At 42.2% G+C, this 23,371-nt stretch overlaps 4 protein-coding genes across 6 annotated transcripts; 3 read left to right on the top strand and 1 right to left on the bottom strand.

Moving 5' to 3' along the window:
- Nucleotides 1-609: 609 nt before the first annotated feature.
- Nucleotides 610-2,532, top strand: pars2 (prolyl-tRNA synthetase 2, mitochondrial). Its single transcript, XM_030791904.1, has 2 exons — nt 610-1,173; nt 1,626-2,532. Exons 1-2 carry the CDS (start codon nt 610-612, stop codon nt 2,505-2,507), a joined length of 1,446 nt encoding a protein of 481 aa, XP_030647764.1. The 3' UTR covers nt 2,508-2,532.
- A 483-nt stretch (nt 2,533-3,015) lies between these two features.
- ttc4 (tetratricopeptide repeat domain 4) lies at nt 3,016-6,423 on the top strand. Of its 3 annotated transcripts, none has more exons than XM_030791746.1 (10): nt 3,016-3,264; nt 3,528-3,645; nt 3,803-3,964; nt 4,118-4,195; nt 4,634-4,758; nt 4,930-5,016; nt 5,119-5,366; nt 5,589-5,673; nt 5,894-5,976; nt 6,093-6,423. In XM_030791746.1, exons 1-10 carry the CDS (start codon nt 3,151-3,153, stop codon nt 6,193-6,195), a joined length of 1,203 nt encoding a protein of 400 aa, XP_030647606.1. In that variant the 5' UTR covers nt 3,016-3,150; the 3' UTR covers nt 6,196-6,423. The 3 variants fall into 3 exon arrangements, with proteins under 3 accessions (XP_030647606.1, XP_030647607.1, XP_030647608.1); XM_030791747.1 differs by having other exon boundaries at nt 5,143-5,366; XM_030791748.1 differs by lacking the exons at nt 5,119-5,366; nt 5,589-5,673.
- A 1,376-nt stretch (nt 6,424-7,799) lies between these two features.
- On the bottom strand, nt 7,800-11,620 carry ttc22 (tetratricopeptide repeat domain 22). Its single transcript, XM_030792006.1, has 7 exons — nt 11,054-11,620; nt 10,730-10,785; nt 10,519-10,634; nt 9,840-9,958; nt 9,262-9,423; nt 8,689-8,841; nt 7,800-8,327 (listed from the first exon to the last, which is right to left on the bottom strand). The coding sequence occupies exons 1-7, from the start codon at nt 11,618-11,620 to the stop codon at nt 7,800-7,802; spliced, it is 1,701 nt and encodes a 566-aa protein (XP_030647866.1).
- A 4,139-nt stretch (nt 11,621-15,759) lies between these two features.
- On the top strand, nt 15,760-22,958 carry lurap1 (leucine rich adaptor protein 1). Its single transcript, XM_030791654.1, has 2 exons — nt 15,760-16,546; nt 21,862-22,958. The coding sequence occupies exons 1-2, from the start codon at nt 16,340-16,342 to the stop codon at nt 22,543-22,545; spliced, it is 891 nt and encodes a 296-aa protein (XP_030647514.1). The 5' UTR covers nt 15,760-16,339; the 3' UTR covers nt 22,546-22,958.
- The last annotated feature ends 413 nt before the right edge of the window (nt 22,959-23,371 follow it).

Raw genomic sequence — 23,371 nt, forward strand, 5'->3', positions numbered from 1 at the left:
TTAAACAGAAAGTCAGTTTTGAGTTGCTTGGTAGATTTCAACCACTGTATACGAACCTAAAACCTGTTGCTACGGCAACCTCTTTCAAGCACGCTTGTCGGTCAAATGACCCTTCTAAACATTGGGTGGCGCTGTGAAATTCTGTGCCAACGGTTACATTGCTGAAGAAGAAGATTCATGAAACAAGCGAACGTGCACAGGTGACAAAATGACAGAGTTGTTCTAAAAATTACATTATTTGGACTTTTCCATTCATGTCGTTAAATTACATGCGGGTTGTACACTCCGCTCACTCTAAACAATATATTTAAGACATACAGTATTCTGCGTGTTTGTTCGATTGACAGATGCTGATATAACTTGCATTACCAACTGTACAGGGAGGTAGGGTAGTCTTATCGGCATGCTGTTTTAAGTTTTTGTCCGTGCAAACTAGCTTTTTTAAACTTTAAAGCTTCTGATTTTGCACGGATGTATGTTTATACATATGGTATTTCTGACTCACACTCTTTATGTTCACCTGACCTTGAAGCGCTTATTTATAAATTCGCTCGTCTAGCGCGTCCCACATTTTTTTGTGTCCAGTCCGTCTAAGCAGAGGGGTGTGTGATGGAGAAATTGGCGTATCACTGCCGGCACAAAATGCTTGTGTGCTTGCCAAGAACTCTAAGTACAATTTCTAAAAGAACCCACAAAAGCTTTTCTGCAGAGAACGCATCTGTGAATATCCAAAGCCCATCAAAGCCATGCATGTCGATCCCCAAGGTGTCACGCATTTTCCAGCCCTCCAACCTCCGCGAGGGATATGAAGGGGGAGATATGACGTGCCGAAGTCAGAGACTGATGCTGCAAGCCGGCCTCATCCATCCCTCCAATCCAGGTTGCTTTTACTACCTTCCCACCGCGCTGCGCTCCTTGGAAAAGTTAGTTCGAATCATTGATGAAGAAATGCAGGCTATCGGTGGGCAGAAAGTGGACATGCCTGCGCTGTGTGCCGCAGAGCTTTGGCGACGCAGTGGCCGTTGGGAACTGATGGGCAAAGAGATGTTCCGGCTTCAAGACCGGCACGATATTGAATATTGCCTTGGTCCCACACATGAGGAGGCAGTTACTGAGCTCTTGGCATCACAGAGCACCTTGTCCTATCGACAACTGCCACTTCTTCTCTACCAAGTAAGTTAAATGCAAATCTCTGTGATCGCACACAGTGAGCAGTAAATTTGTCCACTGCATTTAATCCATCCAACACGCCAGTAGTAAACACACACACACCAGACGCAGGAACAGTGGGCAGCATTCCTTGCACCCAGGGAGCATTGGGGTTAAGTGCCTTGCTCAAGGGCGCACAGCCATGAATGTTGGTCCTGAGAATCGCGCCGGCAACCCTCCGGTCACGAGCTTGGTTCTCTAACCTTTAGACCACAGCTGCCCTGGGCACATACCTCACTCAGCATCTGGACACTCAATACTGCACTGTTCCAATGAAATGAAATCCCTAAACAAGCATATGCTGTACTTCCGTTATTTAGTGCTCTCACCAAGGATTTTGTGAATTCATTGTCTTGAAATGAGATCTTTGTGTGTGTGTTTTTTAACCTGAGTTGAACTCATCCCGTGCTTTGCAGGTGACCCGCAAGTTTCGCGACGAGCAGAAGCCAAAGTTTGGTTTGCTACGAGGACGGGAGTTCTACATGAAAGACATGTATTCGTTTGATATCAGTGAGGAGGCTGCTCAACAAACCTACGAGTCCGTGTGCCACGCATACGGACGGCTGTTTAACCGTCTGGGTCTGCGGTGGGTGCAGGTGCAGGCAGACACAGGCAAAATCGGGGGCACGCTGTCCCACGAGTTTCAGCTCCCGGCTGACGTTGGAGAAGATCGGCTACTCTTCTGCAACAACTGTACTTTTTCTGCTAATGTTGAAACTGTAAATACTGAAGAGACAAACTGCCCCCAGTGTCATACGGGTACCCTGAATGAGTCTAAGGGAATTGAAGTAGGGCACACTTTTTACCTCGGCACTAAGTACTCCGAGGTATTCAATGCTATGTTTATTAATTCTCAGAACAAGCCCATGGTGGCTGAGATGGGCTGTTTCGGTTTGGGTGTCACCCGTATCCTCGCTGCCTCTGTTGAGGTCCTCTCAACCGAGGATGCTATTCGTTGGCCCGGGCTTTTGGCGCCCTATCAGGTGTGTATCCAGCCCCCCAAAAAGGGCAGCAAGACACATAGTGCCACTCATTTGGCTGAAGAACTAGCCCAGAGCCTTGGAGATTGTTTGCCCAATCTGAGGGGTGAGGTAGTCCTGGATGACAGGACCCAGCTGACCATCGGGAAGCGCCTGAAAGATGCCAGTAGGCTCGGGTACCCGTATGTGGTGGTGGTTGGGCAGAAAGCCATGGAAGAGCAGCCTCTGTTTGAGGTTCTCTGTCAGGGCACTGGAGAGACGATGTTCCTCAGCAAGGAGGCATTAGTTGATCTTTTGAGTCAAGTGGAAACTGTCTAGGCTGATCTTAAGATACTCTGTCTGGTTTAGACAGGAATATTTCGGGAAAAAGGTTGGCTTTGGATTTAAATAATGGTATCTTTATGAAAATGTTCTATCTTTTTGATAATAAACTGAAATCTACAGAAAAACTTGCCAGACTGTTTTATTTCCTTTCTTCGTTTTATGCACTCTCAAAAGTTTACTCTCTGCCAGTAGTCTAGTAAGTGAATAGAACCTGGCATTGTTAGCTTCACAGAGGATTCAGTGTGGACTCTCCCAGTTAGGTTATTTTGTTGTGGAACAGTGAAACGTGGAAGATTCTGTAGCGCTACTCCAATTTCGGTATTTAGCTATAAACACACTGCTCTATACTGAGCGAAAATTTTATTTGTGCAGGAAAAAAAGCCAACATGGAAGGATGCTTACGTTACACGGACGCGGAACCTCAATAAACGGATTTGTTTCTGGCCGAACGGATTTTGCTGACGCTCTAGGGGATACACATGTATGGTTTAAATAGGTGGTATCGCAACTTATCAGTAGATTGTCAAATTTTCCCAGATCTCACTGCTTGGAAGTAACCCACTTTACAATTTATATCAGGTTTCAAATCCAGTAACATATAAGACGGTCGACAGTTGTGAAAGATCATTTTCAAGGTATGGCTTTTCCTGCGCATCAAGGAGATGACAGCGATGATGGTATGGACGAGTTTATGGACAAATTCACTGAGCAGAAATACAAAAATGCTTTCAATGAAAACAACTGGGAAGAGGTAAGACGCTTTCTAAGAAAGAAAAAAAAACATATTCCATTATTGACCTGGTTATAGAAATTTTCGGCTCTAAACTTACATGGCAGGTATTTTTCCACTGACTCAACAAAAGGAACATCATTTGGCGTGAAGAGGTGGTCAGTGTGCCTTTGTAGTTCACATATGCCCTGATTTTGTAACTGGTTGTACAGATAACGTGCCAGGCTGTCGTTCCTGAATTAATCTTAAGAGGTTGTCATGATGGCTTTTTTATTGCTGCACAGGAGTTTGATAAGGTTCCCATGTTTATGAAAAAAGCACCAGAGGAAATTGACCCTGCAACGCATCCAGACCTCGCATGTCTACAGTCCATTATACACGACGATGATAGACCATTAGAGGGTATGACCTTCAGACAGTTCTGCGAACCTGTAGTCTGCTCTGTAATAATGTTGTCACCCAACCCAATTCACGCCATATCATAAGCATGGAAATAATGTTAAGCTTGAAATATTTCAATAGGATATTTCACAGTAACCTGTCACCCTTTTCCATCTAGAGCAAGCAAAGAGTCTAAAAGATGAAGGAAATGAGTACTTCAAGGAGAAGAACTATAAGAGAGCTGTAGTGTCGTACACTGAGGGGCTGAAGAAGAACTGTGCTGATACTGCCCTTAATGCTATACTGTACACTAACAGGGCTGCAGCTCATTTTCATCTAGGTAAAATTACATCCTTTCTTATATTACAACATTCCACCACAGTGAGAGATGTGACTTATGCCAAATTTACCGGAACAAGCAAAATGGTGTTGACGTAGCTCATAGCAAAGTAACATCGGTGCATCACATCACGTTTTCATATTTGTTGTTCAGGTAACATGCGCTCTGCTTTAAATGATGCTGTTGCTGCAAAGAAAATTAAACCAGATCACCTTAAGGCTATTCTTAGAGGTGAGTAATAAAACGCCTGTCAGTCTGATATTATTTCAGGGATTGAGCAGAGTTCATTACCAGTGTCCTAGGAATGTTAAAGATCATGGAAAAAATATGGTGTGCATTTGAGATTAAAGACGTATGTAATCTGAAATACATTATCCCACTCTAGACAGGAGGTCAACCGTTTTTGTTTGGATCTACCTTTATTATTGACTAGAGAGCATACTTAAGTTGTACATGTATAAGAGCACAAATCAGTGAATACTGATCCCTGCTGGAGTGAATCTGCATTGTTGGTGGATCCTACATTTTTATGTTTCTATGGTGACGACCCCTATTTTGAACTTCCACGTATTTCACATTTGTTCCACAAGACATTGCATAAGATGCGTCGCTGATCGGTAAACGCAATCATATACATAATATAGAGAACATTTTCTGCGCTGTTTGCAGGAGCCCAGTGTTGCATGGAGCTGCATAATTATGCAGATGCTGTGCAGTGGTGTGATGAGGGACTTAAGGTCCATCCAACTGATAAGAAACTGCTGGACCTAAGGGCTGCAGCAGACAAACAGAAGGTGAGAAAGAGTTATACACCTGGTCTGAATATAGTCTCTAAGATCCAATATTTGCTTTGTGATGTTACATACAAACAGACTGTGGATAATTATGCTCTTCCTTTGACTGAGATCCTTTGTGTGTGTGCGTGTGTGTGTGTGTGTGTGTGTGTGTGTGTGTGTGTGACTTAGAGAGCAGCAGAGAGAGATGCCAGAAAGGCCAAGGCGAAGGAAAAGAAGAAGCGCTCTGAAAAGGAGGCACTGTTGGCTGCCATTAAAGTGAGTCTGACGTGCCACATTACGGCAAAACCCTGACAGAAACCTGTCGAAATCGCTCCGAAGCCTGTCTCCGTGCCGGGTGTAATACTGCCGCTTTTTCAGGAGCGTGGCATTAAGCTACTGGAGCCTGACAACCCCAGGAGAAGAGGCTCGGACAGCGAGGATGACGACGCTGATAAGGATCCCGTAGCGGCCATGGCTACTCTGGATTTAGATGGTTTCAGTTCTCAGGAGGCCACGGGAGCGCGGGTGTTTATGGATGACCAGGGCGTCCTCCACTGGCCGGTGCTGTTCCTGTACCCTGAGCACCAGCAAACGGACTTCATCTCAGCTTTTGCTGAGTCTTCCTGGTCTGTCTCTTTATTTTTGTCAGATTCTGTTCAAATATTTAAAACCTTTTTAAATGCTTGAACATTTTAAAGTATTTAACCATAAAATAACAGCTACTTGGTACCCATGCGACTGAAATATTGATATTTAATGACTGAAGCTGTGTACTTTCTTGAATTTTTACTTTGGTCAAGTTGTGATTTATATTTGATAGAAGTTACTCTCTTTTTTTTTTATTCTAGCTTTATAGATCACCTGTGTGTTATGTTTGGAGAGGAGTTGCCCCCATGGGATACTGAACAAAAATACCAGCCCCAAAATCTTCAGGTCAGTTGAGTTTACCTCAGTGCTCTCACTCAGTCTCTTACTGTGTTTGGTCATGACCATAAGGATCATGCTGATCTCTTGTGCTCATGAGTGTCAACTGTTTGATAGTTAAAAGTCAAACACACAGGGGAAATTTATGCTAGTTTATGGCATATGTGTATCATATAGGGTGTCAGTGAAATAATGAAATAAATCTTTTTTTTTTTCCTTACTGAATCAGTTGTTTTTCGAGGACCATGAGAAGGAGCACCTTTATCAAGTAGATCTGGAGACACTGCTACTCAAAGTTCTTCAGCATCAGAGGTACCGACAGGCCTATTAGATATTTTCATAGTTATTTGTGCACAGTAACATAATTTTTTTTCACCGCTGTGGAAATGCTGTATTTGTTGTAAAGAACCTATAATCTTTTCTTTCAGGTGTTTCATTAAATCAGGCACACCTAGTTTCATCATCATGGTGAAAGGATCTGAATTTAGTAAGCAGTTTTTATCGGGGAAGAAGGTTCACCGAATGAAATGATGTAAAGGCAAAAGGACCTTCTGAAAAGGACACGAGATTGGATCATCAGCTGCCAGTCAAAATGACTTCAATCCAAAATACATGGCTTAGTGCTTGGAAAAGCGAGCTTCCCATCAGAGAACAAAATTACCAACAGCAGTCGACTGCCTGCTTGTCTTCGTATTTAAACCATTTAATTACCCCATCAACACGTGTATTTAATGCATGTCACAGGCAGTGCCTAGTTTCTCACGACAATGCCAACAGAAATGAAACGCTTTGAATTAATCTGAATACCAGCTTTACTGATCATGTGCGAGAACAGTAGTTGAAATAAACGATTATCGTCAAGTCTGGGGCTTCCTGTGTGAAACTGTCCTTATTAGTATTCTTTTTTTTTTTCTCTGGCCTTTCACTCAGCTGGATTTATCTCCAGTTTGTTCTCTGATTCTGCTTGAATTGTTGTGTCAGAGTCTAACAAGAAGGTTGAGGATCCTGACTCAAACTGGTTTTGTGAAAGGCCCCAAAGCCAAGGTGTGTTGGCTGTTGTACTCAGTGAGGGGGACAGCTCAGGGTGAACAATGAACGTACTGCTTTTACATACAGTCTGCCCATCTTTTAGTATTTTAGCATTAGGCATTTAACAAAACTTCGAGTTTCAGCACAGGGATCTGTTTAGTTTTGTGTTGTCTCTTTGTTTTCATTCCATCTTTGCATTTCATTGTTTTCATTTTTTTGTTCAATAAGGCTGCAACTGAGTGAAGTTGTCCGTCTTCATTTTAGTTCTAAATACAGTCGTGTTCCCACAAAGCACTGTTAAAAATAAAAGAACAACCATATGGTCTGTCTGTCTGGAGACAGCAACGTTGTCTTCAGCTAACATCCAAATGAGCTTGACTATGTGTGTATGTACAACATCTAGAACTGACTAGTAACTAGTATGTGGAGATCACAATTTTCAAAGCATGTACCATAACTCCAAACTCCGATGTTTTGATGAATCTTATTGTGAATAGTATGTGTTGCAAAATAATCCATTGTAAATAGGATCACACCCTATGATTTAGTCATTGTGATGGCAGAAACAAAAACAACTGAAATACGTCTGCAGTTGAGAAACTCAAGCCTCGCCTAAACGGGCTCTTCTTGCCAAGTGGGATCATTCTGAAATGCACATTGAAATTGTGGTATCAGAGGAAGAAGCCACTGGATCAAATACGTTTTTCCTATAAAAGAAGGAAATATTCTGTGTCACACCAAAGGAACTTGAGTATCCTGTGGAATGACTTTCATCTGAATGACTTTCATCCAAAAAAAGCAATACAAAAAAGAGACTCTTCTAAATAAATATGGGGGGGGGGGGGGTTCAATCTGCAGCCCTCAAAATTATAAAAACACTTAAACCTTTGACTCTGCTTGTGGAAGCAGAAAGATTTGTTATTGCGTGGCTTTAATGTTCTGTTATATCTTTGAGACTTGGCGTTTTTCTTTGAAAGTCAATTTTGTTCTAAGGGTAGACATACTGGATCTGTCCTCACAACCCAACACCTCCGTAAAGGAGCAGGTTTAGTCGTTACAAGATTTTGACTCCTCTCTTCATACCGCCACTTCTCTCACGGTCTCCCTCACACAGACAAAGACCTGCCCAACAGGGACATTCTTCCCTGGGGCTGCATGCTTTCCAGAAACTTCTTGACCAGCTCTAGACGTCCCCTCTTCACCAGCACTTTAGAGAGTTCTGTCACTTCATCCATATGTGTTCGGTAGAGAACTCTGAGCTCCGCCCGTACCGTGCCCACAGCGTATCTCTCCTCTGCCTGCCGAACACACTCCTCCAGCTGAGCTATGATGGGACCGGGGTCTGATTGACTCTGGGAAAAGCAGGCCAGTAAAGCTTGTAAAAGGTGGCGGAGGGCCCCGGCGTCCCGGCCTCCTGGCCTCTCCAGCTCCATGGCCCTCCTGAAGCAGTCAGTAGCATTCTGCTCCTCACCTTTTACCAGCAGGCAACGTCCACGCATGAGCTGTACCTCAGGCAGAGTGGAGCCCAGTGGGCATTGCAGGGCCTGTGCTAGGCTAACCAGAGCCTGGTTCACTGAGTCCTCATCCACCAACAGACTCTCCTGGAGAGCATCCACACCCATGTAGTAATACACCTGCAAGGGGAGAGAAATGCAGTACACACATATATTCACATGCCTCACATACTGTTTGCAGAAATGCTCTTGTTACAGATGGAATTTGATGCATCTACTAAGACCATATGTATATATACTATGTAGAGTCTGAGCTACACTGCACATACATGCTGTACCCATAAAGGGTCCAATGGGAGAGATTAATAAGTATTATTATTCCAGAATGCATTTTCCACATAACAACTGCCAAACTAACACATTCCACACAAAGGAATGCCAGTTGCTTGTTGAATGAGGTCTCTGCACCCACTGTAAGCACAATACAAAGGCCGGGTCCAGTGATCAAGCAAGCAGCGCGGTACAGAACTTCATATCTCACCTGCCCCAGTTCCAAGTGAGTTCTTAGACAGGGACGAACACTTAGGACACGCTCCAGGTCTGCTTTGGCCTCTTTCAGGTTCTGCCGGTCTGGAAGTCCACCCACACCAGCTTTGGCTTTATCCAGGTTTCTCACATATGTAGTGATGTTAATCTGGAATAAGAGTCAGATTTCTCAAACTGTACTGCAATGGAAGTGTTTGACAATCTGTGAACAGTTGGTTAAGTTAAGGCTAAATAATTTGTTTTACTTGAGAGAGAAAGTTGTGTATCCTCTTCAGCACAGAAACCTTTTTTTTCAAGAGTGGTAGTAAAACAGGGTTTGATGCATTTTACTGAAAGGTGAAAGCCAGTTTCAAGACTGTAACCAATACTATCCCTAGCTGGCTGGAATTAATGGCTTCCAAGCTTTGAGACTTAGCTTGTTCAAGATAAGAAAATAACTGTAAACAGATGACAATACACAAACTTTTTGTTTGAATAGGCTGATCAAGAGTTAACCTGCACTGCTATCATTTGTTCTTTGATCATTCTGCTGATACAGACTAAAATAGCTTACTGTCATGTCAGTTACCTTAGCACGGGTGCAGTAGGCTTGCCAGTTCAGCTCAGCATCAGGTAACGCATTCAGTGCCATGTTGCAGAGACCCGTTGCCATTTCATATTTGCCAGACAGAAAGAACACATTGGCTAGTCGGTTCAGTATGAACGTGTCATCACTGGCCAGCTTGATGGCCTGCAGAGACAAGAATTAAATGTTAATATTATTGTTACAGATTTCATTTCCTTTATGCAGGAAAGCGTGTGCCTTATCTTAGTTAGTAGGAGTTAACTCATCTTGTCTTGCTATTAACATTCCTCTAACATTCTTAATCTAAAATTTGTTCTATTAAATAGAGGCTAGGTAGTAGCAAAAATGTCCATAAAAATTTTGGCTCGAAAAGGCTAGAAACTGTAGTGCACGGGGGTTGTTTGGTTAAAAAAGCTACGAATTCAGAGATTCAAAGAACGCTTTGGTCTTAGGGATAAGCATTGTGACCCTCGTACAGTTGAAATAGACTATTTACCAGAAATCACCAGACACTTGTTCAAAGGTCTCTTAGCATTATCTGTAGCACATCTCCCTCACTTTAACAAACTGACGTACAGTACCGATGCGTAGCAAGATAAGGGGTCCGATCCAGAGTAGCCACAGTCATGAATGGCCATAGGAACGGTGGAGAACTCATCTTTCCTCTCCAGCATCAGGCCTACGTAGCACCAGGCCAACGCTGGGGAAACAAAAAGTTGTTGACCAGCTTCAGTATTCAAAAAGTTCTGTATGAATCATCACAAATCATTCACATTTATTCCAATATATGATATATTCCGACATAAAAACACAGATATCTTGGGTTCTTTCCCATTTTTTCCCAGAGTTGTCTGCATTTTCCAAATACAGTAATCCAGCTGTTAGTAAGATTGTGTCAGAAAGTTTGTAACATTTGCCAAGACGTTATAATATGTAATCTAATCGGAAAAGATATGTTTATAGATAGGAGAGGAAACGTGGAGGAGAAGCTGTTCAGCTGGATTTGGTGGCGTATTCAAAACCAGTAAGACAACCTGTTGCACACTGAATCCCCTCCTTGGTCAAACTTAGGGAATATGAAATAACCGGTCATGCAGTTTTCAATGCTGCGCTGATATGTGAACAGCAGGGTTAATGATTTCCTGTTTAATGTCTAGATCATGTCTTTGCCCAAGAGAATCATGAAAACCAGTGCTAGAAACATCACAATAATTCTGGCACTTCTCTGAATGTTTGGGACAGCATGTGGTGGTGAATTACCTTTGAGATGGGTTTGATCTGATTTGAGGACCTCTGTGAGCAGCTTGAGACCCTTACTAAAGTAAGTGAGTCTGTTACTCTCCATGTCTGTCTCATCCTGCACAATAACGTCTAATCTATGAAAATACAGAAACGTAAAGAGGAAGTCATTCCAAAATCCTTCCTAAAACTAGTAGCTGTCTCATGATAGTAGTGGTTCAGATAATGTTACCTTATGTAAATTGTAGCCATTTTAAAATACCAACTCCTCTTTTCTTCTACAGGTACCTGTAAAAGAGTAAGCAACAATAGCAAATACCCATGGAAACTGAAAGTGAATATATTCAAAGGGGACGCTCACACATTAAGTGTAAGGTATATATATATGTGTGTGTGTGTGTGTATATATATATGTATATATGTATACATTTTTTTAAGTAAAGCTCAATGGTGGTTTAATATTCTGATCTCAGTTAGCATCTCAAATCTTAACTATTTGATAATTATGGAGGAGCTTCAGGAGTTATAGAAGCTAATGAATGACCCTGGCTCTCACCAGATCCCCTCCGTAGTCCAGTGCTCGATTGAACAGCATGAGCGAGGTGATCAGTCTCTCCCTTAACTCCTCATCTCTGTCCAGCTCCACGTCATAGGGCTGTGCGTAGGCCTGCTCCGCCAGACAGCGTCCTGCTTGGATCTTACAGCTTACCTCAGCACTCTCTCCTTCTTTTATTCCCATTAGAGCTGACAAATGCTCCAGACACTCTGCTTCATCTTGTTCCTGGCCCAGTCGTTCATACACATAGCCCAGGTTGGCCCAGGCATTGAGGTTCCCGGGTTCCTCTTGACAGATGCTGCGGAAAGCCTCCTCCGCCTGCTCCAGTTCGTCCAAATGGAACGCCAGGAGACCTAGAAGATTCCGGACGGCGTACTGGAGGCTCCCGGACTCGGCCTCCAGCTCTGCCCGAAGGCTCTCTCGCTTGAGGTGGATGTCCCGCCGACGGAGTTCCTCCGGTCCGCTTGGGTCGCCGTTCAGGTGGAGCTCCAGGTGAAAGTGGCCGGGAATGAAAGCCATGCCTTCAATCAGGGATTCAATGTCCTCTTCTGTGCTGCCGTCCTCCATGAGTCCTCACACGCGCACACACAAACCACGACTAAGGCACTTTGCTCCCAGGTGTTCTGGCAGCAGGACAGGTTATACAGGTTTAAAGGAGGGGAGAGAGCACAGGGAGGGGAGAAATGAGGTAAGACCTGCTGAAAAAGCAGGAGTGTTTGCTGTCTTTCTGTGAGCACAGCGCTTCCTTATTCCAGCATTGCTTGTTTTTTTCTTACTCAACAGTAAGACGCCCACTTCAACTAAGTAACTTATCATCAACACCTTGATTAGTTGAATCAGATATGTTTGTGCCAGGTCAAACAGAAATGGTGGCGGTCATTGTCATTCCTCTGAGCTGAAACTAGGAAACAGAGCTGTGGCAGGCTTAGTCTCCTTTGTAAATAGACTGACATTTGAACAGTAGTTTAAAGCACTTAAGGACATGTGTCTACTATTGAAAGACGCTGTTCCTTTACTGAAAATGGCAGGTTTCAGAGCACTTAATAACATGTTTAGGGTGCAATGTTTACACATCTGAGTCTAATGGAACTGACCATGGCATAACAGTTGATCTTCAATTACACTGTTTTTACATCAGATTATTATAATTTAAAATGTTTGTTGATTGTTTCAACAGTTTGGGTGAACATCCCATGACTTTAAGATGCTCCTAGACTTATACTACAGGGTGTGATGAAATTAAAGGCAAAGTAGCACTTTTTTGATAGTCAGTGCAATATCTTTCACTGGGAAATTTCCCCACATACAGTGCAGTATAGAGTATAGGATTAATATATTGCCTCACGTGTCACAATATTTCACAGACATTTGTGCACATCATCTTGTGTCATTCATCTCCAGATCGCTAATTAAATAGTTATTGAATTAACGAATTATTCTGTTATCTGTTTGGCAGCTTCCAGAGAGAGGGAATCTTCTACCTCAATCCATGCACTTAGCCTGTGTAATTTGATTAGCTTGATGAGGTATGCAGATAAACACTGAAACCACACAGAAAGTAATTCAGCCAGTGAAACCCTTTGAAGATGTTTCATAATGTTTTTAACGAGGCTGAGAGACAATGTACTGATCATACATTTAGAACTGTGAACATTTTTGGAACAAATTTTACATTAAAGGCTATACACCTCTGCGGTATCCTGACTTGTTACATGACCCTCTTAAAGAAGCATACACTTCTTGTAAACCTTTGACGAAAGCAAGAATAAAGACCTTGTTAACAGCACAACTCACGTCTTATAAAAATATATATATATAAAAAAAACCAACAGAATGGACTCTGAGACGTTGCAGCATGGCCCATACTACAGAGAGTTTCTGAGTCAAATTCGTACTACCTTTAATTTGTCACTAATACCTTCATTCTTCATGCAGCACTCTTGGCTGATTATTCTCTTTGAAACAAACTAGGTGTGAGCACTTTCTCCTGCCAGTAGGGTGCACAATTTGGCCAAAAATGAACAAAATTATGATACGGTACTGAAATAGATAAATAATCAGTTGTCAATAGACTGTCTGATGTGTTTCTGTGTGTGTGTGTGTGTGTGTGTGTGTTTGTGTTTGTGTGTGTGTGTGTATTACATATATATGTAGTTTAAACCTATGAAGATCTTGGGCTATTCTATAAACTGGTATCCTAAAGAAGCAACACTAATTACTATTAACAACAAGTAAAATATGCATGTGATGTATTCCATATGTTTTCCATTGAGAGAGAATCTAAACTATGTGCCAAGCATATTTTAAAATAACCCTTCTTATTTAGACAGATCCTTTCATAAGTCGTCGTTTTTTACAAAAGCCTTTCAGCTGATGCAATAGCTCCTCAACACATGAAATAGAAGAAGTGCCTTCCTTTAGGCCTGTCTCTCCATATTTATTCAGTTGCTGTGTTTCAGCACGGTGAACAGGTCACATTCTGGATTCTGGATTTTTAATACACATTAATGAAATGCTTGTCCATGTTCACAGCTTCTTCTGTTAATGTTAAATTATGTGAAGTGCCTCCTATATTAATGTTATTTATGAATATATTTCATGTTAAAAATGTGCCCTATATAATGTCTCACTTCATTCTTGTGACAGCCCTCCTTAATCTTAGCAACTACCTTAGTTCATGTAAACAATGGCAGCCTCTGTTCTGTGAGCTTTTGCCTTCACTCATGTGAACGATTGCACTCTTATTACCCTTTAATTTACTGAGTGTCAAGGAAAATTAGTTTTGATGCCTGTTATGTAAGTCCATTGTGACAAGTTTTATTATTCTTTTATTTATTAACGATTTTCTTTTTTAATTTCTCCTCTTCAGGTGTATGTCTTGGGGGGTTTAACCAACCAGCGGGGAGATTCTTGTTACGCTATCTGCAGCTGTTTGATGATGTCATCAGTGCAGGCCAACAGCCAGGGAGAACACCAAAGAAAGGCATTAATGATTGTATTGAGTCATTTCTGTTCTTGACCCAAACCTATCAGGCTGTGTGATTATGTACAAGTCTTTGACTTTGTGTGGTCCATCTATTGCATCATGCTTCGTCAGGACAGTGACTTTGTTGGTCTAAAATAGGATTTTTGAGTAATATTTTGGTGATTGCACATATTCTGTATCCCAGTGGTTTATCAATAATAATACAGTACTTGCACTTTAAAACTATTGCATGAGCAATGCACATCCAAAAGGTCTTAGAAATGAAATATTGTTTATTAGTCATTCAGCTCAAGGAAGTCTCAGAAAGAAAACAGCCAAGCACTTGCAGCAGTCCAGGATGTGAACACATGGTTACTAACAGGCTCTTTGAATACTGAGCTGTATGTTTGACACAATGTGGGGGAGGAGGACTATTTTTATTCTTAATTAAGTGAAATATATGACTTGTTCTTTTCTCACACTGGAAAAAAACATAAATGTGCATAAATATGATATCAGAACATTTTAAACAGTTTGGTTCAGATTAATAAGTAGTACATGGCATATAATGCACATATTTATCAGGTATATCAAAAGGATGTTTACAAGACATAAAGTCATTATGTGTGTGAACAGTTCAGTAAATTTGCTGACACATTTCCAACCCTCAAGATTTATCCCTTTAATCTACTGGGACAACGCCTCCAGATAAAGAAAGCCTTTTACTTATAAATATTTTCTAACCCTCGTCTAAAAGCATTACTGCTTTGATGTAGATTCATCTTGAGCTTGGAGCGTGTACAGTCATTTCATGAGAGAAAAAAACTTAAACTATTAGTTCTCTCTGTTATGTTCTGTTATTCAAATGCAACAAAATGTGGACTGTATGTTGATCGATCTCTGTAATCATATTCAGTCATGCATTCTTCCACCTCCCACTGTCTTCCTGCTGCTTATAGATCTAACAGCAGTAGGTCAGTGTTTGGTCTTAAGTGCTTGTGCTCAGTGCCAAAGAGCCACTCAGCGCTTTCTGAACACTCAGTCTACCATAGCTTGTGTTGCACAGTGGAAATGCCAGCAGAAGCTTTATGAGCAGGCTGCCTGTCTGCAGGTCAGATGTTGCAAAACTAAATCAAAGGCTCACTTGACAAGAATAAAACTTTTAGTGGGAGGTTCTGTAAGCTGCCATGCAGTGTGTGTGTGTGTGTGTGTGTGTGTGCGCGAGAGAGAGTTTTACTCAGCCTGGCCTGTGTGATGATATAACTCATTGTGATGGTGTGGCCGATGGATTGGCCTATCTAATAATGACAGCTGTCTGTTTAGATTAAATAACGGTTCTGGAAAAACTGCTATTTGAGGTATGAGTGAGCAACAGGAATCTGGGGGACATATTCTGACTTTTAGAAACATGCAAGTTCCGGCTGACAAAACCTCCATATGGATTTCTGGTGGTAATACGTGCGTTTTTGATTATAATCCCTGCTAAGTGTTCATAGTAGTAATAAAAGCACATTTGTACTTAGTGACTAGTGGTTTATGAAACATTAGCAAGGCAAGTCTATTACGGTAACAACGCACTACTAAAGTATTTACGGTCAACAACATGTGGGCTGTGTGTTGTTGTCCGCGTCGTTCGTGATCATGCAGGTGGAATTTGCGCCGCGAGTTGTGATGTGCAACGGCCCAAGGCAAACATTGAGACTGTCGTAGCCGTCCCCCTTGAGGTATCTTTTCCGGATATCTGCGCACATCGCCTGACATAATATCTAGATGGTAACTGTAGAGTCGTCGAAATTATGGTTGCATGGAGACGAGGTGAAATTCTGGACATGTTTATGCGACGAGCCTTTTGAAGGCAATCCTGTCATGATGTTCAGGTGTTAACGGTTTTACTCTGCTGAGCGTGCCAACCTACAAGATGTGACCGTTATGAGTAGGCTGCTTAATTATCAGGCACACGTTTTTTCGGCTAGATTTCTGACCACAATCCTATTTTGAGCAAGACCTTAAAGGGCGACAGTGTTCTGCAAGTGAGTGGATTATCTACTGTAAGGACCATATGTTAAATATCACTCTACATCAGTAAAGGCTAGTGAATTATTTTCGCTGGAAGCGTCATTATCAGCATCGTTTGCTATCGTTACTTTTGCAAACGCTAACGGTTTGTCAAACTGTTTCGGGGACGCACTGTACTGAAACCTCTCATTTATGTATAGCCTACTCGTGTTAAACGTCATGAGTGGAGACAGTGCGACAGTTTTTGCATTTTGAGAAACTCGCAGTAACAAAGTCACTGAGCATCGAGTTGAAATATTACCACCATGGAGGAAGGCAGCACAAATGAATCAGTCCCCGATTTAAAGGACTTGGAGGTTAAAATTGGAAGGAAAACTCCGGAGGGATTGCTGCGGTGGATGAGAGAGGAAGGATCCTCTCATCGCGGAGAACTTACGTTACATACGAATGAAAGCCAGGACCCGGAGAGAAAGAGTCTGGATGAAAAGATAAGAAAACTTAGACATGAAATGGTAAGATTCTCTCCCCCATTTAGTTAAGTTGCCGTTTTAGTTTATTTAGTGTATGTACTGTTTGTATATAATGTTACTGTTGGCTCCCTGCATTGTATTTTTAGTGTAGTTTATTTAATCAATTGAATACATTGTGTATATTAAGCCTGGGCTGACATACCACCTCATGCAAGTTCAGAAAGTACTGCATAAATATTTAGTCTTTATCTCAAATAGACAGTCTTATTTTTGCTAAGAACTGCTTAGTTTTCAAGTTGCAGTGCAAAGCCAGTTTTGTATGAAACGGTTTTAGTTGTTTGTTACAATTAGGCTACTGTGTTGCCTACCATTTTTAATAAACGATTCAGTTTCGTTTATCTTTATCAGAACTACAGGCATTCTGATTACAAAAGTGTATAGTGCCTTGCTTTATGTTAATACCACTCATCAATTAAACGTTTCCCCTTACATAATCAATCTACCGAGTTCGTGGGGGCGAGTTTACTTGCGTGCCTCTGATTTAAAGCTCTGACTGATAGTGTTGCTATGCAACGTGTGGTACTTATGGTGATCGTGGTGTACAGCATATTTGGCTTCTAAATTAAAGAACCGCGTTCTTGGTTTTTCACTGTAATCACTGGATACAGATATCTGGTCAATCCGGTCTCGTTGGGTTTTCCAGCTGTTTACGGTTTACTGTAAAACAGTAATTTACGACTACATTAATCCAGACAAATCCCCCCTACTTGCCCAGAAACGTGTCTGTTGTTACCTACACGATTACAGCAGCCTCAGGCAACATCTACAGCAAGGGTCTCTTAACTTGTTTTGTTTTTTTATTTTGTATAGCGAGCAAGCAAAATAAGCCCGTTCAGACCTAATAAAGTTTAAAATAATAATAATAATAATAGTAATATAATAATAATGAGTTCCACATGTGCCCTCCTTAAGGTTCGGTTTGTTTAACTTATTTATGTAGTGCAAATTTGTCTTTTTTGTTAGAAAACACAGTCCTTATTAGCTGACTTGCGAAACATGTGCCTAAAAAGGTTACTTCAGGCAGGTCTATTTTAAATGCATTTTTTCTCTCTGAATCTGCTGACTTTATCTTGCTTCCTAGTGAACTTGTAGTCTAATCTCAAATTCTTTCAGTGTAGCCTTTCTGAGGCAACACTAGTTCCCTTGTGAGTTGGGTAGTCATTAAAGAAATGGACCCGGACATAATGTTCCGTGGTCTCTCTGAGTTCACTGATTGAATGAACACGTCAAACTCATCGTACATTACCGGACTGTCAGGCTGTTAAGCTCTGTCAGCTTGATTTGTTGTGACCATTGTCATCGATCAGGAAGCCTGAGTGTTACAATCAGGCAGTCAGTTCATTGAGTGATTTAGCGATCTTAATCCGAGTGGCTTTCCCAGTAGTTTTCCGTAGTAGTCCAGTATTCGTTCTTCCTATCTGTGGGTGGACTGGTGTGATGATAGGAAGGTACCCTGTGCTTGATGCTTCTTTTGGCCTTATTCTTTTCGCCATAAAGACTGGCTTCCAGCAGCCCTTTTCCTCCAGGTGTTTCATAAATTCTCCAGATTTTGGCGACTGAAGATTTAATATTATATATTTGTCACTGTCTTAATTGGATGACTGACTCAGCACAAAATACCAGCCCAACTCAGCTACACAGAGGGTGAAAAACAGATTGAGAGTAAGAAAGATAGATGATTGTGTCTTGTGATGCTGCTGTTTGCCTCCCTTATCAGTGATGAGATGTAACAAGTTCACTGTTGTTGCAGCTAACCTCACACAGAGTCACCCAGCTGTCACACCCAGTGTGTGACTGCAAGTGGTAGCATTGACCTTACACAAGCGTGCACACACATGCACACGCACACACACACTCACATGCACATGGACAAGCACACATGTGCAGAAACACACACACACACGTGCGCGCGCGCACAAGGAGATAACGAGAGAACGAACAAAGCAAAAAGGGAAGCCATATTAATCATAAGCCAGCCACCTACCTCCATTTCTACCTGTACATCTCTTTCCTGCTCTCTCTCTCTTTTTTTCTCTCTCTCTGCCTTTCTCTTTTTCTCTCTCTCTCTCTGCCTCTCCCCCTGTCTCTCTCTCTCAGAGACAGAGAGAGAGAGAGACCAAGGATGTCAGGAAAAATGAGACAAGTCCAAAACTGTCTCTTTCTATCTCTGTCTCTAAATCGTCACATCATGCGTGTGTGTGTCAGTGTGAAAGGGGCCTGGGGGAGAGACAGAGCTGGTGCAAGATGATGTCCTTGTAAGGATGCGGCTGTCTAGACGCAGGACAGAGGCTCACATAGGAACTGTCTGCTGCCTGACATTGGACCATCTACTCAGCATCATTCTTTCATACTTTTCTATCCTCACGTGTGCCTTTCCAAATAATGTGCCGACATGATTGGTAGATAGGTCATCACTTTATGTCTCTGGTATACTAATCAGTCTACAATATATTGCATATGTCTGGGATATTGAAGCACAAGCGTTGTCGAGTAATGGACCACAGACACTATTAAGACACACGTATACCCTTACACATAGTCGGAAACACTTCAGTGTGTGTGTGTGTGTGTGTGTGTGTGCGCGCGTGCGTGCGTGCGTGTGTAAGGCATTGTGCTTACTGAGCCAGGTTTGCCTATAGGAAAAAGGGGCTATACAGACTCCCAGGGATTATCATGTGAGATACATGGACTGTCCGCTTAAGAAGTTGGAAACCATGAGCTGCCTGGCCGTGAAAATACTGATGCTTTCCCTCAGTTTGCTGCATAGACTAAAAATTTTCTTCCCTTAGAGGGAGGAAGAGGCTCTCTGCACACAGACGATAATGAAGGGGCAAGGAAGGCTGTGTTTTCACAGCACAAAGCTTTGATGCGGCTCTCAAAAATACTACACTTCTTCAAGTAACCAGCACATTGTTTACTTCACAACCATTTCTTAGCTAATTTATGTGTTATTCTTATTTACGTAAGAAAGAAAACCTCACCACAAGACGAACAGACAAGGCAGACCAGTATAAACAGACAGACAGACAGACTTAAGCACTCAGCAGGCATGAGTAGTCTGTGCTAAAGTAGCGTTAGCCACATCAGCGCGGAGACACAGGGATATTTATGACCGCGCTCGTTAGTGTTTAACTGGGGCGGCGTGCCAGACTCAACCCTGCCCAAACCTCAGAGTCTGTGAGCTGCTTGAACCTGGGCTTTGTCTGCAGAGCGTGCTAATACTGCTCCGTGCGTTTCCTCTCTCCATTTAAACGCATCTGTCTTCCTCTCATGGATGGACTGGTTACCTCATCATCTACAGCTTAAGAGTTGTCTGCCAGCTACTGCCGAGACATTCGGCATATAATCTGCTTTGGGGTAGCGAGGTGTTAATGTTTAAAGCAGTAATTTGGTGGTGTTGTAGACGAATGAAGGGTCTGAGAAATGGAATTCATGCTTTATAGTCATAAAGAAGGTTATCAGCTGTATTATTAAAATATTGTTAGAGTTGTACATCACTCATGAGGGACATTTTAGTTAAAAAAAAAAATGGTACAGAGCATCCAGTCATTGCCAAACAATATCACCAGTGGCATTCTACTTCCTCTTGCTATCTCCAACTTGCATATTTGTTTTTGCCTTTTCAATGTCTGTCATTTTCTCTCAGTGGTTTTCTCTTTCTCTCTCTCTCTCTCTCTCTCTCTCTCTCTCTCTCTCACTCACTCTCTCTCTCTCTTTCTCTCCCTCTTTCTCTCTCTCTATCTCTCTCTTTCTTATATCTTTCTCCCTCCCCTCTTCCGGAAAGTGCTCTCTACTGCTCTTTTGCGAACTGTAATTAGTGCGCTCAAGGTCAGCAGAGCTCCATGGCTTGTAAATGATGGTGTGCTTGGTAGCAGCAGTAACTCTTCTGGAACTGCTAAATTGCAAAAGACACAGCACTGACATTCTTTTATGAAAAGCTTACCACTGCTTTGCCTCATTTCTGCCTCATCTGTGTCTCCATGACTAGGCTGTGGAGGCTTTAACCAGCTGGTACAGTCCTGTACCTCATTACAGCCTCAGCACTGGATTAAGTCTCCCGCCGATCTCAGAATTACATGAGATCTTCATCATATATCAGAATTAAAACAAGGATCTTATCCTTTCTCTCATCTTTTTTTGGTATGTTTTGCATGGAAAATTGCCTAAATACCATTAGGTATTCAATTAATATTCCTACCGTTGCGTTGTTAAAGCATGTCTAATTCAAAAATATTGAGAGGATAGCTCCCCTACAAAGGGAAGAGGAAGCTGACGAGAAGATCAATAGCTTCCACTTTGACTGGTTCATAATTTTGTCCCTGGGGGAGGCAGAGGAAAGTTGAATATAGATGTTTGCAGTGTAAGGTACTTTACGTATGTAAATGCAGGTACATATGTGTATAAATGATGGCATAACTGAGAGTGCTTTTAGTGCAGTTATGTTTAGATTGGCGGCCTATAGACATACAGAAGCCTTCTTTAGGTTTTGCTGACTAGTAATGTTCATTTTATGTTAGGAGAATGATCAATAGGCAGATATGTTTAAGGTAATGTATGTTGTCAGGATAATCCGTGAACCTGAATAACAGTTATGGTAAGCAGCCTCCTCGCATTCCTCAGCAGGATGCATGAATCAGATTTATCCATACCTGTCATTTTCTATCATCTACATTTCCTCTTCCTCTAGTAAAACTATCGGTCAATCGTTTCCGTTGTCATAAATTATTGAATGGTTGGGCAATATCATTATCTCCTCTTCCTTAAGACCTTATTTTAGTGTCAGTGATGTTTGATAATGAATAGGAATGTTTGTTCTCTGCTTTTGTAAAACCTTAAATTTGCATCAGTGTGCAAACCTCTTTAACAGACTGAAGTATGTAAACTTAACTATTATCTGGAGTGTACGTTTTCCGTCGGGATCTCACCAAAAGAGCAGAAGTTCTGCTCAGCGTGTGTCGGCTGTCTCTCCTGAAACGCTCTACCCCTCCTCCATTTCGCCCGTCCTTTCTCACCATCTGTTGCATTTCTCTCCTGCTTACATCTCCCTCATTCACTTTTCACCTTTAGTAGCCTTTTTTTTCACTGCTTCCCCCTTCATCCACCCTTCTCTGCCTTGTCCCTCCCTCCGTCCCGCTGCTTCACTTCATCTGCTCTCCGTCTCCGTTCTCTCTTTCCGCCCTGAACTTCGGGCTTCTCGAGCACCCCTTTCTCCAAATCCCCTCAATCTGTATATCAACAACTCAGTTCCTCTCTCTCATGCCCTCTGTCTCTCCGTCTCTTCTCACCTCCCCACTCAGGCTCACCTGCGGGCGGTGGACGTGCGGATCCTGCAGCAGTTGTTGGCTCTGCACGAGGGTATTGAGACGGTGAAATGGCTCCTCGAGGAGCGTGGTGCTCTGACCAGCCGCTGTAGCAGCCTGACCAGCAGTCAGTACAGCCTGGGGGAGGGTCCCGACACCTCGTGGAGAGGAAGCTGGAGCAGTCTGCAGGACCCTCATGACAAACTGGACAACATTTCCATTGGGAGCTATCTGGACACCTTGGCTGATGATCTGGATGAGTATTGTCCAAGCAGCGGTGGGGAGTCCTTACTGTGCTCCACACCTCTGGGTACTGACAACACCATCCAGACTGGTACAGGGGGAGGAGGTGCTGGATCAGGAACAGGCTCCCCACACAGGAAGCCCGAAGGCCCCAAAGACGAGGCCCCGGTATGGGCCGCACAGTCAGAGGTGGTGAGACCTTCTACTACTGCCACTCAGAACTCTGGCCAAGTGCAGCCTAACAAGAACAGACTCCTGGACAAAGCGCTCAGACAGGCAGGCAACTTGGACTCAGCCCGGGCCTGTCTGTCTGAGAAACTGGGCAAACCCTGTAAAAAGGTGGAGCTTGACAGCTGCAAGCTGAATGGGAAGACACACCTGGAGTATGATGCACACTGGCGTTGGGTACAGTCTCAGGATGACGTGACCTTTTTGTAAGGTGTTCAGACTAGTGAAGCTCTAAAGAACTGATTAGACCTAAATTTGGCTCTTTAGTTTACAGCAGCATAGACTAGAAACTGAGGAGATAGATTCTGAACATTAAATAACACATTAACACATTAGTTCTTACAGGGCACTTTAAGCAGACCTGACCCTCTCATAAAAGCATGATTTGGTCTGAACTGTCAAGAGCAAAGAATAATACATGTTTAGGCTGGTTGTTTAAAATCAGTCAGGTTTTCAGGTGTGTAAAGATACATCTATTTTAGTAGACTCAGTCATAAGATTATTCAACAACAGAACTTAAGAATATAGCCTACTTTGTAACTGTGCAAATTTAAGTTGTTGAAAAACTAATGAACACCTATATTCTTCATTGCATTCCTTCAAAATAAAAGCCTCTGAACTAACCAAGTCAGGTCTTTGCAAACAAAAAATGCAAAACAAAAAGTAACGAATTGTTTCACAATCAGTGAGTTAAACAGTACATTTCCTACTATATTTTCACACTGTTAAGAGAAATAACTGTGTCTCTTAATTAATTAAATGTAACATTTCATCTGTCACTTGGCATTGGATAGTGGACCAAAGTAATTGCTCAAGCAATCCAAGCTTTCAGAATGATAGTGAATATTTTTTTACTCTTTGAGGATTATGATACGTTACTGCAGAACACTTTACATAGACACTGATCTTGCTTTGCTAAAAAATGAATTGAATGAATGCTTGTAAAACGCCATATTTATGTCAGTATTTTAACAGTAGATAACTTTATTGCCTAAATACAATAAGTGTATTTAACTTCCCCTAACTAGTCAAAATC

This window comes from Chanos chanos, chromosome 14 (assembly GCF_902362185.1).
Source record: "Chanos chanos chromosome 14, fChaCha1.1, whole genome shotgun sequence".
Classification (NCBI taxonomy): Eukaryota; Metazoa; Chordata; class Actinopteri; order Gonorynchiformes; family Chanidae; genus Chanos; species Chanos chanos.